Source organism: Macaca mulatta, chromosome 9 (assembly GCF_049350105.2).
Source record: "Macaca mulatta isolate MMU2019108-1 chromosome 9, T2T-MMU8v2.0, whole genome shotgun sequence".
In the NCBI taxonomy this organism is placed as follows: domain Eukaryota; kingdom Metazoa; phylum Chordata; class Mammalia; order Primates; family Cercopithecidae; genus Macaca; species Macaca mulatta.
The window spans coordinates 111,773,412-111,789,822 of record NC_133414.1 but is presented as its reverse complement, the minus strand read 5'-3'; the positions used below and the strand labels follow the sequence as shown (position 1 = coordinate 111,789,822).

Genomic DNA, 16,411 nt, shown 5'->3' with positions numbered 1-16,411 from the left:
TATGCCAGTCCTGGACCCTTGTTCTGAAGAGATAGGAATGAAAATGAGACTTTAGGTCTTTTTTAGCACCAGCTGGCAGCACCAGCACTTTCTCCACTCACAGCCCAGGAAAATAATAACCCTCATGTGCTGGGGTCAGCCCTGCTTTAAGAATATAGGATTAGAGATACGGTTAGGGATAAGGACGCAAAGAGTGACTTAAAAATGAGAGGACACCCATGTTGGAAAGTGGATGAGATCACTGAGAGCGAGGGTGTATGAAGTGGTACATACAGCATCTTAGGTGGATCCCTAGGTGATACCGATGTTTAAGTGGCAAGCAGAAGAGGACGGTGGAAGAGACAGCCTGTGGAGAAGTAATCAGGGTGGGACTGCAGAGAGGTTCTCTGTGACTGGTACAGGAAAGTACTTCATGGTTGCTGAATGGTTCTAGAGGAAGTACATGTAAGGTGAGTAGAAACCTGGCACTTCTATCTAATGTGATAGAATCTTTCTTCCCTGCAGGGAATCACTTCAGTCACTGCCATTACAGTGCTCTACTTCCTCTCTCGGAGAATTCCCCTTCCTAGAAGGACCAAGATGGCAGCAGTGACTCTGCTGGCTTTGGCGTATACACAGGTATAAACCACTTCTTTTTGTACTGACAGTATCCCCGATACAAAGTTAAAAAAGGGGCAGGGCACAGTGGCTCATGGCTGTAATCCCAGCACTTTGGGAGGCTAGGTGGGCATATCACTTGAGCCAGGAATTTGAGACCAGCCTAGGCACCATGGCAAAACCCCATCTCTACAAAAAATAAAAAATTAGATGGGCATGGTGGTGTTTGCCTGTAGTCCAAACTACTCGGGAGGCTGAGATGGGAGGATCACCTGAGCCAGGGAGGTTGAGGCTGCAGTGAGTCAAGATCACACTGCTGCACCCTAGCCTAGACAACAGAGTGAGACCCTGTTTAAAAAAAAAAAAAAAAAAAAGAAAAGTGACAGACTAGGAGAAAATATTTTTCCATATTTATAATAAATTTAAAAATTAATAACTGGAAAATAAGTAAAGGATATCAATACACAATTACCACAAAAAGAATGATTAATGGCCAGTAAACATGAAAAGCTGTTCAGCTTCACTCATAATCAAAGGAGCAAATTTAAAAAATAAATACCATTTTGTGCCCATCAAATTGGAAAAGAATGAAAAAAAAATCAGGTATTGCCATGGGCATAGGAAAATGGATGCCTTCAGATATTCTTGGTGAGAGCATGAGTTAGTACAGTTTTTCCCAGAGGGCAATTTGACAATATCTTTTTTTATTTTTTTTGGAGACGGAGTCTCACTCTGTCACCCAGGCTGGCAATATCTTTTAAAAGTTAAATGGATAATTCTTTGGCCCAGCAAATGGACTTATTAGTGTCTGTCCTAGAGACAGTCCAATGCACAAAGACCTTTTATATGAGAAAATTCATCATAGAATTGTGGTAGTGAAAAATTGGAAACAACCTAAACAGTTAAAAAACTATGGGCTGGGCACAGTGGCTCACGCCTGTAATCCCAGCACTTTGGGAAAGGCCAAGGTGGGTGGATTACTGAGGTCAGGAGTTCGAGACCAGCCTGGCTGACATGGCAAAACTCCATCTCAACTAAACAATACAAAAATTAGCTGGGCGTGGTGGCACACACGTGTGATCCTAGCTACTCGGGAGGCTGAGGCAGGAGAATTGCTTGAGCCCTGGAGGTGGAGGTTGCAGTGAGCCGAGATCATGCCATTGCACTCCAGCCTGGCAGACAGAGTGAAACTCTGTCTCAAGACAAAACAAAACAAAACAAAACAAAAAAAACTATGGTATATCCATACTATGCGATACTGCACAGCAGTTTAATAAGATCTCAATACATACCGTATATTGCTAAATGAAAAAAAGCAAGTGATAAAACAATATGTTTTTTAAAAGCACAAAACTATATATTTCTCTATAAACATATTAAAGTACAAGGGTGTAGAAACTGGTAACAGTGACTACTCTGGGGAACTGGGATGGAATGAAGGATAATTAAGGGGAATTTTAGGGTTATCAATTTTGGTCGAATTTCTTTCATTGTAAGCATATTTGCTTGTGAAATTAAAAATGTGTGTATTTTAAGTGCTCTGATAGGAGGATGTGGAGGTTTGTGTGTGGTTATCCATGCCTGGTCATTTTCAATGTGAACTTTGGGTTACTGCCTTTCCTATTGCCTTCTTTCCTTTGTGACAGGTGGGCTTGGGCATCAGCACGCTGCTGATGTACGTCCCAACTCCTCTGGCCGCCACTCACCAGTCAGGCTCCTTGGCTTTGCTCACTGGTGCTCTTTGGCTGATGAATGAACTCCGAAGAGTCCCAAAATGATTCTTAGAGGACCAGCTTCTTGGGACTGTGACTGCTTTTGAGAGCTCTTCAGAGATCCTAAGAACTTGGGCTTTTCTACGAGATGACCTTGACATACCCAGTGGTTTCCAAATGGTCAACTTACTTAAAAATCTTTTCCTGTTTTGAGATAGTCACTGGATCAAGAATGCATTAAGTGTGGTTACCCTAAAGGTTCCCTGTAAATCTGCTTTTCATGTTGAAAATCAGTTTTAATGTAGAGAAAGAAATGTCTGCCATTTACTGCCTAACAGGCTTTGTGTCAGGTTTTTCAGTGTTGGCAAGCTCTTCGTTCTACATGGATAATTTCTGTCTTCTTGTTCTCCTGAGTCCTTAATTCTGCCTAAATAGAATTTCTTTATGATCTTAAGTTTACTTCCATTAGGTGAAGATTGAAAGGATAGGATGGACATACCCAAAGTAGCCAGCTGGTCTTCAGCAAAAAAAAAAAGCTAATGTCTTCTAATATCCTGATTTTCAGAAATGGGGAAATTGCAGATTTTGACAAGCTTAATGTGTATATGTAGCAAAATGGTTTATAAGTACTTGGAAAAGGAGGTAATCGTCAAATAGTTGCCCTTTTTTTTTTTTTTTTCTGAGATAGTTACTCTTATTGCCCAGGCCGGAGTGCGGTGGTGTGATCTCAGCTCACTCTGCAACCTCTACCTCCTGGGTTCAAGCGATTCTCATGCCCCAGCCTCCCAAGTAGCTGGGACTACAGGCACAAGTCACTATGCCTGGCTAATTTTGTATTTTTAGTAGAGAAGGGGTTTCACCATGTTGGCCAGGCTGGTCTTGAACTCCTGACCTCAGGTAATCTGCCCACCTCTGTTGCTGGAAGTCAGGGACCCCAAACGGAGGGACCAGCTGAAGCTGCGGCAGAAGAACATAAATTGTGAAGATTTCATGGACATTTATTAGTTCCCCAAATTAATATTTTTATAATTTCTTACGCCTGTCTTTACTGCAATCTCTGAACATAAATTGTGAAGATTTCGTGGACACTTATCACTTCCCCAATCAATACCCTTGTGATTTCCTATGTCTGTCTTTAATCTCTTAATCCCATCATCTTCATAAGCTGAGTAGGATGTATGTCGCCTCAGAACCCTGTGATGATTGCGATAACTGCACAAATTGTAGAGCACGTGTGTTTGAACAGTATGAAATCTGGGCACCTTGAAAAAAAGAACAGGATAGCAGCAATGTTCAGGGAACAAGGGAGATAAGACTTTGGACTCTTGACTGCTGGTGAGCCGACAGAACAGAGCCATATTTCTCTTCTTTCAAAGGCACATAGGAGAAATATCGCTGAATTCTTTTTCTCAGCAAGGAAATCCCCGAGAAAGAGAATGCGCCCTGAGGGTAGGTCTATAAACAGCCACCTGGGAGGCGGCTGTCTTTTATGGTCAAGGGATGAGATAAGCCCCGGTCTCCTGGTCTCCTGTAGCGCTCCCAGGCTTATCAGGATGAGGAAATTCCCACCTAATAAATTTTGGTCAGACAGATTGTCTGCTCTCAAACCCTGTCTCCTGATAAGATATTATCAATGACAATGCATGCCGAAACTTCATTAGCAATTTTAATTTCGCCCCATCCTGTGGTCCTGTGATCTCGCCCTGCCTCCACTTGCTTTGTGATATTTTATTACCTTGTGAAGCATGTGATCTCTGTGACCCACACCCTATTCGTGCACTCCCTCCCCTTTTGAAAATCGCTAATAAAAACTTGCTGGTTTTACGGCGTAGGGAGCATCACGGAACCTGCCAACATGTGATGTCTGCCCCGGACATCCAGCTTTAAAATTTCTCTTTTGTACTCTTTCCCTTTATTTCTCAAACCAGCCTAGACAGTTAGGGAAATAGAAAAGAACCCATGTTAACTATCGGGAGTGGGTTCCCCTGATACACCTCGGCCTCCCAAAGTGCTGAGATTCCAGGTGTGGGCCACCACTCCCAGCTAGTTCCTCTTTTGATAAGGATGTTAACATTATAAGGTCAGAGGGAGGAATGGAATCGACAGTATAAATTGGTTCCTGAGAGGGTTTCCTAACAACTTTGTAATAAGAAAAATATGGCCTTGATGGTGTAGTACATGGACATCTATTCAGATATTTAAACAAATTGTTGACTGCTGAATTAATGTGATTTTGGTCTCTATTGATATTTCATAGGGCTCTGTCTTATTTAACTTTATTTTTAAAATCAGTGATTTGGATGAAGGTATCAGGAACATCTGATTTGAGGATGCAGCAACCCAATATTGCTAATATAATAGATGACAGTGGCAACTGAAAACAGCCCCAGAGTGACGCCATCGAGAAGAAAGTAAACAGATTAGAAATATACTCATTCAAATTAAGTAAGTTGTAGAAGTTTGGGCTGAAGAAACCTGGCCTTATATCATTTCATATAAAAAAGACTTGAGGATTTCAGTTGTCCTCAGGTTCAATATGAACCAACTAGTATTCATGTTGTTATTATATAATACAGAAAAATTAGTGGTACTTCAGGTTTTATCAGTAGAAGTGTCACAGCCATAGTCAGAATACCCCTAACATGTTGCATTTCACTCTGGGTACCAAATTTAAGCAAGATATTGATGGCCACTAAGTGTGTATCCAGAAGAAGAGACCAGAATGGTGATGAGTCCAGAACCCCTATCACACAGGGATAGTTGAAGGAACTGGGGATATTTAACTGGAGAAGAGAACATCTGGGGAGAGAGCAAGATTCCTGTCCTTGAGAAGTTGAAGCTATCTCATGCAGAAGAGGGAATGAGCTTCCATTGTGCTGCAGACCTGGCAGCAATGGGTGAAAGTTGCAGGAAGTTAGTTTTAGTTCTGTAGAAGGCAAGAGTAGGGTAGACAAATCAAATGCTCTGGGGTCAGGCTGGTGGAGACAGTAACACTGGTGAGCAGGTGCCCCAGCTCAGACTAAACTACTGAGCTTTGTTCTGCTGCTGCTGCTCTACAGGTCCAGGATTGTTAGATTTCTGGGTTTTTGTTGCTTTTTGAAATAAGGAAAATAAGTTTATCTTAAGTTTAGTTTTCCTTGGATATACCTAGATTCCATACAGTGACAAGATAAATACAAAGGGAGAACATCTGGATTTCATCCTTGACCCATTTACAAAGCAAAAAGAGATGCTGGATTCAGATATAAATGTTAATTTTACAGTGTTTAAGGTACCAAATATTCTTTTTTTTTTTTTTTTTTTTTTAAAGAAGCCACATATCTATATTTTTCTGTGAAAGCTTTCAGTTAAGTGTTGGGAACTAATTTCAAGATTTTAAAAAATGTTATGCAGGCTTAACATGTCTGAGAGCCATAAATGACCTAACGTTTTCCATTTTTAATCTCTGAACTAGGTGATCTCAGTTTTCTTTCAACTCCAGTACTCTGGAAGTTTGTGTGTGACCTGTAGTGTACCATTCTCAGGTAGTGATATGGTTTGGATGTTTTGTCCCCTCCAAATCTCATGTTCAAAGTGTGACATTCAGTGTTAGAGGTGGGCCTAGTGGGAGGTATTTGGTTCATGGGGGCGGATCCCTTATGCGTGACTTCGTGCCATCCCCATAGTAATGAGTGAGTTCTCACTCTGGTTGTTTACGCAAGAGCTGGTTGTTCAAAAGAGCCTGGAACTTCCTCCTCTCTCTCTTGCTGTCTCTCACCATGTGACACACTGGCTCCCCTTCCCCTTCCGCCATGATTGTAAGCTTCCTGAGGCTCTCACCAGAAGCAGATGCCAGCGCCATGCTTCCTATACAGTTCTATGCAGAACTGTGAGCCAAATAAATCTCTTTTCTTTATAAAAATTGTCAGGTATTTCCTTATAGCAACGCAAGCGGACTAACACAGGTGATTCTTAGCAAAACAGTTTGTCAATTTTTCATAAATCCTGGACCCTGGGTGGGCTTATGCTATTGCCTAGAAGAAATTCCCAACTTCTCTCTTAGTTGAATCTTAGAAAAATCCCAAAACCCAAGCCTCATATAAGACCAATTAAGTCACAATCCCTGGAGGCAGTAAAAGGCATATTTTTAAAGTTCCCCAGGTGATTCAAATGTGCAGACAAGTCTAGGGACCACCGGCTTAGGTCCTAATAGCCTAGTTACCTTAGAAAGTTCTTACTAGCTTATTCCCATTCCCTTCTAATATCCACCCTACCTTATCATTTGATCTGCTCTGTTGATCCTTAGTATGTTAGTAGGATATGGTGTCTTCTGGATAGAATCCTTCAAAGAAAGGGAACTGTATTTCTGAGGCAAGTTCCCATACTATCCTCTCCTGATCCTCAAACCCAGGTTCTCCTTAGTTAATAACTGAGTCAGCAGAGGGCAGTATGACCCAACCCAAAGAACCATATATTAATGCTTCTACAGTTCCCTCCAAGGAAGTAGCAACTCGTAAGTTAAGGTTTCAGATGTTTTACTTCATTTTTCTTTTATTACAGATGATGAATACATTTGGAAAAACAACTGGTTGCATTTAGCTATATACCTGTATTATGCCACCTATGAGCTTCCGGTGAATGATGATTATCTTAGTTATTTTTTGTGTTTATGTTATTCCCAGCACTCCCAGTCACATATCAAATATTGAATTAGTGAATGCATGAATGGAAAATTAACAATTACAGATTGATGTCCCAAATATCTTTTTCAAAAAAAACAGTCATCACGTACCTATAGGATTAACTAGATCTCCCTTAATATTTTCAAAGGTCTCTCTGCACTGATGTCCATTGTTTTTAAAACATAAAGGAAATTAAAACACATGGCTTTCTTAATCAATCAACCTAGAATTTTTTGTCTATAACTTAGACTGACAAATTCTATTGTAGTAAGGGTAATGATTAGCAACTCCATAAAGCAATGTTGGTTGCAGAGATCAACACTGATGATCATGATTTTAGGATAACCAATTTATCTACAGCTACCCTTGTGGTCCTGGGATGAATGGTGGGTTATATATCAGCATATGTAACACATATACCCATGTCCCTGCATAAGGGAGAATGCATTACCTCTCTAACATGCATCACACATTTTCCTCAACACTGACTTAAAATGTTTGTCAGTGAGAATTTTAAGAATTCAAAATTCAACAAAATTATTGTTTAATGTGAAGCAGTAGAAAAACATAGAGTCTTAACAGCTCCCCAAAGCAATGTAATACAGGCAGCCTTTGGTTTTTTGAAGTGTGCAGTGTCTAGTTGTGGATCATAATAAAAAGATGTCTTTCACTACACTCCACAGAGGCCATTGATCAAGGTAGAAATAAAGGGGGAGACACGGCATGTACTTCAGGACTTCAACTAAAGGGGAACTGTGGAATGAGAATTTCAAATACAACATAGTAACTGAAATACTAGAAACCAAAGTGTGTGTCTGGGATCCCTTCTTGCAGAAGCTAGTAAGGGGCAGTCTTCACCGGCAGCAAGCGCTCTGTATGAGGGGCCGCTTAGGAAAGTACCAGGGCTGCCCTGGAGTGGAGAAGGAGTGGGCCACCAGAGGGTATACAGTGGCTGCCCTACTTTAAAAGAAGAGGCTCAGGAGCAGACATGTCTTTATGCTAGCCTGAAGTCATGCATATGTGGCTATACGTAGCCTGTGATTCAGAAAATTTTTCAACTTTGGTGTTCATAAAAATGGAAGCAATGATAGATTACATTTTAAAAGTGAAAGCCCTTGTAGTATGAGTAATGATTCAGTTTTATTAATAAAAGGATCTCCTTATTGCTCACATTTTCAGAGAAACAAAATGGTCAACTGGTGTGTTGTTCCTTCCCTGTCCCTCTAATAACAGTACCGACAAACTGGAAAATCATGAAATATTAGAGCAAAAGAGAAATGTGTACTAACACAAGAGAAGTCTGTTAGGATATAAGTAAGATTAAAGTAGACAGAGCAGGCTTAAAATGAAGTTTGAACAAGCCATCTGCAGAAATAGAAAACAGGGTAGATGGGACACCCAAACAGGGTGCCACAGCTTTCCAACTTAGATCCAGGGTTATAAGAGAGAGAGCCAAGAACACAACCTAAAAGTTTTCAATTTGAGGTATATTCACTCTTTGCTATTCTATAGTATTAATCAAAATATTATTGCTAATAATCCTGTTGTTATTAATCACAACTTTTGGTTTTGAGTCGTAGTTTTTAACAGCAATATTTTTTGTAACACCTGCAAAATTCTCACAAGTTTGACAGAGTCTATTGCCCCAGGGGCTGGACTCTGGCGCTAGTGTCCCTAAGAGACTAATATGGGAGAATTTGAAACATCTGCTATTTGTACCATAATTCTTATTCCCAATCAACATTACACCACATACCACAGCAAAAAGGACAATTAGATACTAGTTTTGAATTAATTTGAAAACTTCAAAGACAACAAAAAGAAACAGCCCTCTATTTCTGTAACAGGGTCTGGAAACTGCCCAAGAATTACAATGAAGTTCTTTAATGAGGCAGATGTAATAGGCATTTAACCTTCATCTGGGCTATAGTCATCTAATGAATTGCTTGGATGTTGTAGTAAAGGAAATTGTATAAAATTGTTATAAAAAGATGTATAAAATTTAACAGTACAAAAAGAAATACAGAAACTAGAGTAGATGTAGTGAAAACTTGGCACTATTTCTAACAAAGTATTTTTTTCAAAGTTGATTCCTAAATGTGAGCAAAGCAGTCATAAATGAATGTCAGAAGCAGTCGTAAAGATTGGGCATGGTTAGTGGTGGCCAGCTGTTTTATAAAGAATAAATTGTGTTTATACTTGCAGAAAGATTCTGTTAATGAGCATTTCATTATAGCTGACAAAGTAGTTGGGGTGTCTGTGTTACACAGGAACCCGGGGCCTAGAAGGCCAGTCACTATGACTTTGCACATATTACAACTGCTCTAGGCCTCAGTTTCATCCCCCATATAAATCAAGGGGGTTGACCAGAAGACCTTTAAAATCCCAGCTTTAAAATTCTTCTGAAATTTATTGTGATTGCTATTAGAAACTCCGTTCCCACCAACCTTATCATCAGGGGTTATGGATAAAATAGGAGGCTTTTTTGGGCAGCCTGGTCTTCTAAACCAAAGGACAAAATGCTCTTCCCAAAATCATGATTTTTCTACCTTGTCTTCTGCCTTTAGTTTCTAATCTTGTCTGGCCACTTTGTTTGATAGATGAGAACCAAGCCAGAGATGGCAAGTGACTGGCCTGAGGTACCAGAGCTAGTAAATGACAAAGCCAGAACTAGAATCCAGGTCTGCTATTCGTTAAGCCCACTGGTCTTTCCCTTAAGTGATACCACTCACTTGTCTTTCATCCCTGAGAAAAAGCAGAACATAAAACTGTGAGAAGCATCTGTTTAGATGATACCAGTGAGAAGTATAAATTATTTCAAAAATTTAAATATGGATGTGATAATAAATGTTAATGTCTAAAAAGACTATTAGCAAGTGCATGGCAGACATTTTTCAGCAATCACCGGACATGATCTTGAAGTTAAAGGACTCTCTTAGGATGAGGAGGGGGTGGGGCAGGATACTTTGAAAGACATTTGGAGAATAAATAGAAGATTGGTGGAAAGTAATGAAAATTTCCCAGACCAGAATAGACACTGTGGACTAATAGAGCAGGGAGAGAGAGAGGAGGGCACGGGTTGAAGAACTCTCTGTTAGGTACTATACTCACCACCTGGTGATGGGATCTGTACCCCAAACCTCAGCATCACTCAACATACTCATATAACAAACCTGCACTTGTACCCCCTGAATTTGTTCCTTTGTGTGGGAACAAAAGTTTCCCAGATTAAGGAAATTCAAGGAGCTAAAGTACAGAGAGAAAAAATGGTATAATTTGGCTTAGAGTTAACTGCACCTTAAGTGAATAAAATGCCACATAAATGGGTATTTTACATATTTTCATTATGTTCTTGTGACAAGAATTTTGGGGAAAGTGATGGATTGTGCTATCACAAGACTAAAAAGCATCACTACAAGCCACTGACTCCTATTTTGATATTTGTGACCTGTCTCAGTAATAACAAGAATACTAAAACAGTTCAGGTTCATTGTCTCTGTTGAAACAAGAGTGGTTGGTAAGATTCAAAGGAACCAGTGGAATGTGAATTTTATGACACCATAATTATCTTCATGGGAGAACCACCAAAGTGCAGAAATGCAAATAGAAGAGAAATCTTTAAAAACCAAAGGGTATGGCAAGATAGATTTCTGCGCCTATAAGCAAATTATTTTATTATAAGGAAGCAATATATTTAAGTAATTGGCACTCAGCAAGGAATAAGTGGCTTTTGTTTCTAGCTAATGAGATTTCATTTAAAATCTATTAATTGGGAGAATAGAAGAAACAAAGGAGCCAATACCAACAGTAACTATTCAGTTCTCCTGAGGGATATGATAAAATTTTCCTTCAGTACTGTGGAACTCCTGGAAGCCTTGCTCATGGTAATAAAGATAAGCCTAGATCCTATAATATTAAAGTAATGAACAGGATATATAACACATTAAACACTCCAAGACAATAAGAAATACATATATATTGAAAAAGTGATAAATATAGGTATCCTGAGATTCTCAACTATAAAAAGAACAGAGTAATATCAGTTTGAATAATACACATAAAATCCTTAAGAGTGTCTGGTACATAACAAAGGTTTAACAAATAATGGCTATTATTACAGCCAGGATGAAGAATACTAAGAGCTTTCAAATTGGACCAGTCACTACTTCCCTGTTTCAAGTTCATTTTTAGTACATGAGTATGATCATTGTTAGCCAGTTAAGTAGCTTCTGATTAGATCTCACAAGAAAGCCAAAGATAGTATATTGAAACCAAGATTAGGGCAAAAGAAAATGTTACCTGAGTAGGCAATGGCTAGCTAAAACATATTTTGACATTATTAAGCAGCGTTCATAAAGTTCATGGAGCACAGATAATAAAAGAAAATCAAATCAATGTAGAAATCTTAAAAACCAAAGGAAATTGCTATGAAAGAAGCCCTAATGAAAGGTAAGATATTTCCAAAGGAAACAGAGGCCAGGTGCAGGAGCTTATGCCTATAATCCCAGCACTCTGGGAGGCCGAGGCAGGAGGATTGCTTGAGCCCAAGAGTTTGAGACCAGCCTGGACAACACAGTGAGGCTCCATCTCTAAAAAAAAAAAATAAAAAATTAGCTGAGTGTGGTGGTGCACACCTGTAGTCCCAGCTACTCAGGAGTCTGTGGTGGGAGGACTACTTGAGCCCAGGAGGTTGAGGCTGCAGCGAGCCATGATATTGCACCACTGCACTCCAGCCTGGGTGACAGCGTGAGGCCCTGTCTCCAAGGAAAAAAAAAGGAACAGAGTCTTTGCATGTTTAGTCCATGTTTATCTAATTTTAAAACTATGCAAGACTGGTTACCTTCTTATCCCAACCAAGGGTCAGTATACTTATTTTTATCTTAGTTAATTTCTAGGATGATCTTAATTTCTTTTTCCCTGTTTTATGGAGCATTTAATTCCTTTCTGTTCCCAGTATGAAATTTATTTTTGAAGAATTCTACTTTTTTTTCTTGGAAGCCAGGGACTTTTTCCCCTATTAATCTAATCCCAGAAATCAAAGGTGACAAAAAAGAAAATGCTTCCACCCCGGGAGCATATTTGTGGACAGGACATTCAAGGCTACATGTAGGAAAGGGTAAAACAGAAAGATTCCATATGGACCCTGATGAAGAGAAATCCTCATGCAATTTAATGGCTAAATGTGGAGGAGAAGCAAAACTCTGGAAGGGTAGTGGGTGAATGGCTTTTCCTCTTCATTAATGGAAGGGCTGTTTGTGACTGAGCAGTCTCTTAACAGAGGTTCTGAAAGTTGCCAGATGGCTTATTAACAGATGGTCTATTGCGAAGTTTAGAATTTGCTCCCTTTCAGACATTCCAAGAGTCAGAAATTGAGAAAACTTCTATTTCTCAGAAATAATTAATAAGAACTTTGATTTTATTGCCTTTGCCCACTCTCCTGATTCTTCCCCTTTTCTTTAAAAACAACTCAAATACATTCCCCAAACTACATACTGAGTTTAGCAGTGGAATAAAAGAACTCTCTTTGTATCTTCCTGTTTAAGGGCTCACAAAAACAGGCCTAGGGAACAGTGACCTAAAATCAGACAAATCCAGGTTCCCAGTCCCCATCAGTTTCTCCATCCTGCTAACACACTTAAGGCTCAAAAAGCAAAATTAATGCCCAAACAGCCTGTGAGGCACATAAAAATGGAAAAATTTTCTATCCTTGTCATACCAGACATCAGATAAGATACTAAAATCTTCCACAGACCATTCATTTAGAAGGGGTTCTAACCTTTAAAATCATGTAAAACATCAACAACACTATGACGGGGATCTTGGATCACACCCATGATGGCTTCTTTGTCAGGTAAGCAAGGAAGTTAATATCATTTTGGTGCCTGGAAATTCCTATGTGGTCCGTTGAACTGCAAAGATCTTGGATCCCTATTAAAGGCTGTGGATCTCCACATAAATGATATCTCTGTTACAGAGAAAGAAGGGGCTGCTGCACTTGCTAGAATGTCTCTGCCTTTGTATCAGATGCTACAAGTTTCATTTCAACCAGACTTCCAGTGTGCCCAATGCCAAACTTCATGCTTTAGCAAGGGAAGAAAAGGTGAGATTTCAGGAACACACCAGACCTCTCAGAAGAAGGAATCGAAGCCTGCTTCACTTGGACAAAGCTTGGTCCCCCATATTAGCACCAATCTCCTGTCATTTAGTTCCTCACAGATTAAATTATAGCTTCTCTCAGAGAAGACCTGGGTACTGAGAAGGAATTATGGTAGAAAGTGAAGTAGAAATTCCAAGGGCAAATATCCACAAGGTCAGGCATCACAGCATCTGAGGCCATATAAGAAAGTGGAGGAATTCAATGAGCAGCAACTCGGGGGTGCTCAAGCTTCTCTAGTCCTGGTCCAGCTTCACGGCCCCACCTGTACTCCCATCATGGGCACCACCTCTTCAAGCCACAGCAAGTCCAATGGAGCTGAGGCTCGTGTTTGTCGGTGGTGAATTCGCCGTAGCCGCAGAAGGTATAGGACGATGGCCAGTAGCACCACCAGGATACAGGCAAAGAAGAGATAGTGGTTGTATACAAAGGAGAGACGGAACCAGCTACCATGGGCTTGTCGGACACCTTCCTGCCGAAGATCCCTAGGGAAGAATTAAGAATTTGTAAGTGGAAAAAAATTAAGTTTCAGAGGGAGACATTTACTTTGATTTGAAAGGCCCAGTAGTGTTATCACGTTTATTCCATCCACATAAACATTTTATGACACCAGGTCCACAGAGCAGGCAAAGCTGAAGAACATCCCCTGCCCCAGGAGCCCTTCTGTGTCTTTCTTCCCATGGCCTCCAGAAGGGACCTCCAGGCTTACACCCTCTAGAATCTAAGCCAAGATGGGAAGGCCTTTGAAACTGAAGCCCAAAAAATGAACAGAAAGGCTAGATTGGTCACCTGTAACATAAATCTTAAAATATGGTTATAAATAGAGTACTAATGAGAATAGGGGATCCCCTGAATCCAATAAAGAAATCAGAGTGTGTCTAAATCCTTTTTTAAAAGTTGCTATGCAGCCAAGTGCAGTGGCACATGCCTATAGTCAAAGTACTTTGGGAGGGCAGCCCAGGAGAATTGCTTGAAGCCAGGAGTTCAAAACCAGCCTGGTCAACATAACAAGACCCCATCTCTGCAAAAGAAAAATTAAAAAATTAGCTGGGCATGGTGGCGAGCACCTGTACTCCCAGTTCCTCAGAAGGCTGAGGCGGGAGAATCACTTGAGCCCAGGAGTTCAAGGTTGCAATGAGCTATGAACACAGCACTGCCACCACACTCAGCCTGGGTGACAGAGCAAGACCCTGTCTCAAAAAAAAAATAAAATAAAAATAAAGGGACTATGTTTTCCCTAGGATCTAGGATATATCTAGATAAAGCTGTTACCTGATCAACTGTATGACAAAAATAAGGCAATATGAAAACCAAGTGCAATGGGCCACCTCGCTAGAACAGAAGCCACTCTTCAGCGGTCCAGATCCCACATCTAGTTCTGTCTGGTTTGACCTGCAGTGTTCTCCTAGAATGTGAATCTCTAAACTGAAAGACTTCATAAAAAATATGGATTTCTGCCTTTTCTGGACAGATGAGAACTGGCAAATGCTGGGACGGTGCTTGTGCGTGACAGTAACCAGCCCGTTAACTGGGGTACATGCTCCAGTTGTGGGCAACCCCCACCTAGCCCATTTCCCTCACTTCTATCACCTGCCTGGCTTCTGACGGTATTGAGTTTAGAGGAATAGACATCAAAGATACAAAATTCATCTGAGTTTCTCTGAAATAGTCCAGGGTACAGAGTACCTAAAAATTGTCCCAAATATGCAAATATCTTGCAGTACATAAAGGTAAGGCATCAGGCTACCAGAGTTTGATGAAAGTAGCCCCACTAAAAACATCTCACATCCTTTATTCTAATTCTGACCCATCAAAAAGCCTTCTAAGTCAATGACACAATGTCTGGAGTGCCTTCCTACGTTATGAAAGATTGCTCTAGACATCCCACCCCTGTTCTTTTGTCAGATGTGTTTTCCAGGGTAACCCAAGAATGACATTTTAGCTTGTCAGTATCTTGGAAGTGATTAGTAAGACTTCAGTCCTAAAGACTGATTTGTTGTGGGTAAACAAAGCTGGATTTCTGAAACAGCAAAGCTGAGTAACAGACTCCAGACCAGTAATGCTCAACCTTCTTTCTGTTCGAGCATGCCTGGTAGTAATAGTGGCTCACATGGAAGTAAAGGAGTTTGTTTTTGTGAGTAGGTAGCGAGGAAGGTCATTTAAGGCCTATTCTAAGCTGGTTAAAATAAATAAACTGATTCTGAGGCATCAACTGATATCCTCTGAGTTCAAGATACCAGATTGGTGAGTCTTACTTTACCTGAGTGGTAAGAATCGTGTTTTATATAGAATGGCTCCCAGCGTCCACTGAACCTCTCGGTCATACACCAGCTGGGCTGTCCGCAGGTTTGGGTAGTCATAGGGAAAGTGGAATCCTTCATGTAAGACTTGGTACATCCAAGCTGATTTAAAACACTGATATCTGTGTGACAAAAATAATTAAATTTTAAAAAAAGAGAAAAGAATTCTAATACTTTCCTTTGCAATAAGCCACTGTGTATTCCCACCAGTTATTAAAAGACCTACCTCCTCCCGTTTCACCTTCCTCACCTCTAAGTGGGTTATTTCTAAGTCAGCCTGCTTATCTTGTGTTTACCTCAAAGGCAGTAATGATACTGTGGCTGTGTTCTTCTTTTTCTTTAAGAGTCCCTATCTTCAGAGAGCATATTGAAATATCTACAGATGTAATTATATGATGTTTGGGATTTGCTTCAAAACAACCCAGTTGTAGTAAGAGGGGGATTGTGGGTGGGAAAACAGATAAAAACAAAGAAGGGCCAAGAGCTGATAACTGTTAGTAGGAAAGCAGGGTGACAGGTTCACAGGAGTTGATTACACTCTTCTAGTTTTATTTATGTTAAACAATTTTTATTTTTTTATTCTATTTTTTTTTTTTTGAGACAGAGTCTCCCTCTGTCGCCCAGGCTGGAGTACAGTGGCATGATCTTGGCTCACTACAACCTCCACCTCCTGAGCTCAAGCAATTCTCCCTGCCTCAGCCTCCCAAGTAGCTGCGATTAGAGGCACCTGCCACCATGCCCAGCTAATTTTTGTATTTTTAGAGGAGATGGGGTTTTGCCATGTTGGCCAGGCTGGTCTTGAACTCCTGACCTCAGGTGATCCACCCGCCTCAGCCTCCCAAAGTGCTAGGATTACAGGCATGAACCATGCTCCGCAATGTTAAACAATTTTTAACTAAAATACTTAAAAATGAAAGGACCAATGAACCATACTGGCAAAATGTTATTTGCTGAAGCTCTGTGATAGTTACATGAGGGTTTATGTTG

At 40.4% G+C, this 16,411-nt stretch overlaps 2 protein-coding genes across 15 annotated transcripts in view; one reads left to right on the top strand and one right to left on the bottom strand.

Annotated features, from left to right (window-relative positions):
• COX15 (cytochrome c oxidase assembly homolog COX15) overlaps positions 1–16,411 on the top strand; it is a 37,687-nt gene that overhangs the window by 15,528 nt on the left and 5,748 nt on the right. For 2 of the 9 annotated variants that reach the window (XM_077947226.1, XM_077947229.1), the window contains 2 exons: positions 505–618; positions 2,244–4,202. In XM_077947226.1, coding sequence (XP_077803352.1) covers positions 505–618; positions 2,244–2,375 — 246 coding nt within the window. In that variant the 3' untranslated portion in view covers positions 2,376–4,202. Of the gene's footprint in view, positions 1–486; positions 619–2,243; positions 8,160–16,411 lie in introns of those variants that run through there. The other 7 variants (XM_015147911.3, XM_015147913.3, XM_077947228.1 and 4 more) reach the window with 7 other exon arrangements.
• ENTPD7 (ectonucleoside triphosphate diphosphohydrolase 7) overlaps positions 10,927–16,411 on the bottom strand; it is a 52,172-nt gene continuing 46,687 nt past the window's right edge. For 3 of the 6 annotated variants that reach the window (XR_013398254.1, XR_013398255.1, XR_013398256.1), the window contains 3 exons: positions 15,385–15,546; positions 12,747–13,609; positions 10,927–11,559 (listed from right to left, as the gene is read on the bottom strand). Coding sequence is in view for 3 of the 6 variants with exons in the window: in XM_001106407.5 (XP_001106407.2) it covers positions 13,378–13,609; positions 15,385–15,546 (394 nt within the window). In the remaining 3 variants the exon portion in view is untranslated. Of the gene's footprint in view, positions 11,560–11,890; positions 13,610–15,384; positions 15,547–16,411 lie in introns of those variants that run through there. The other 3 variants (XM_001106407.5, XM_015147910.3, XM_077947222.1) reach the window with 1 other exon arrangement.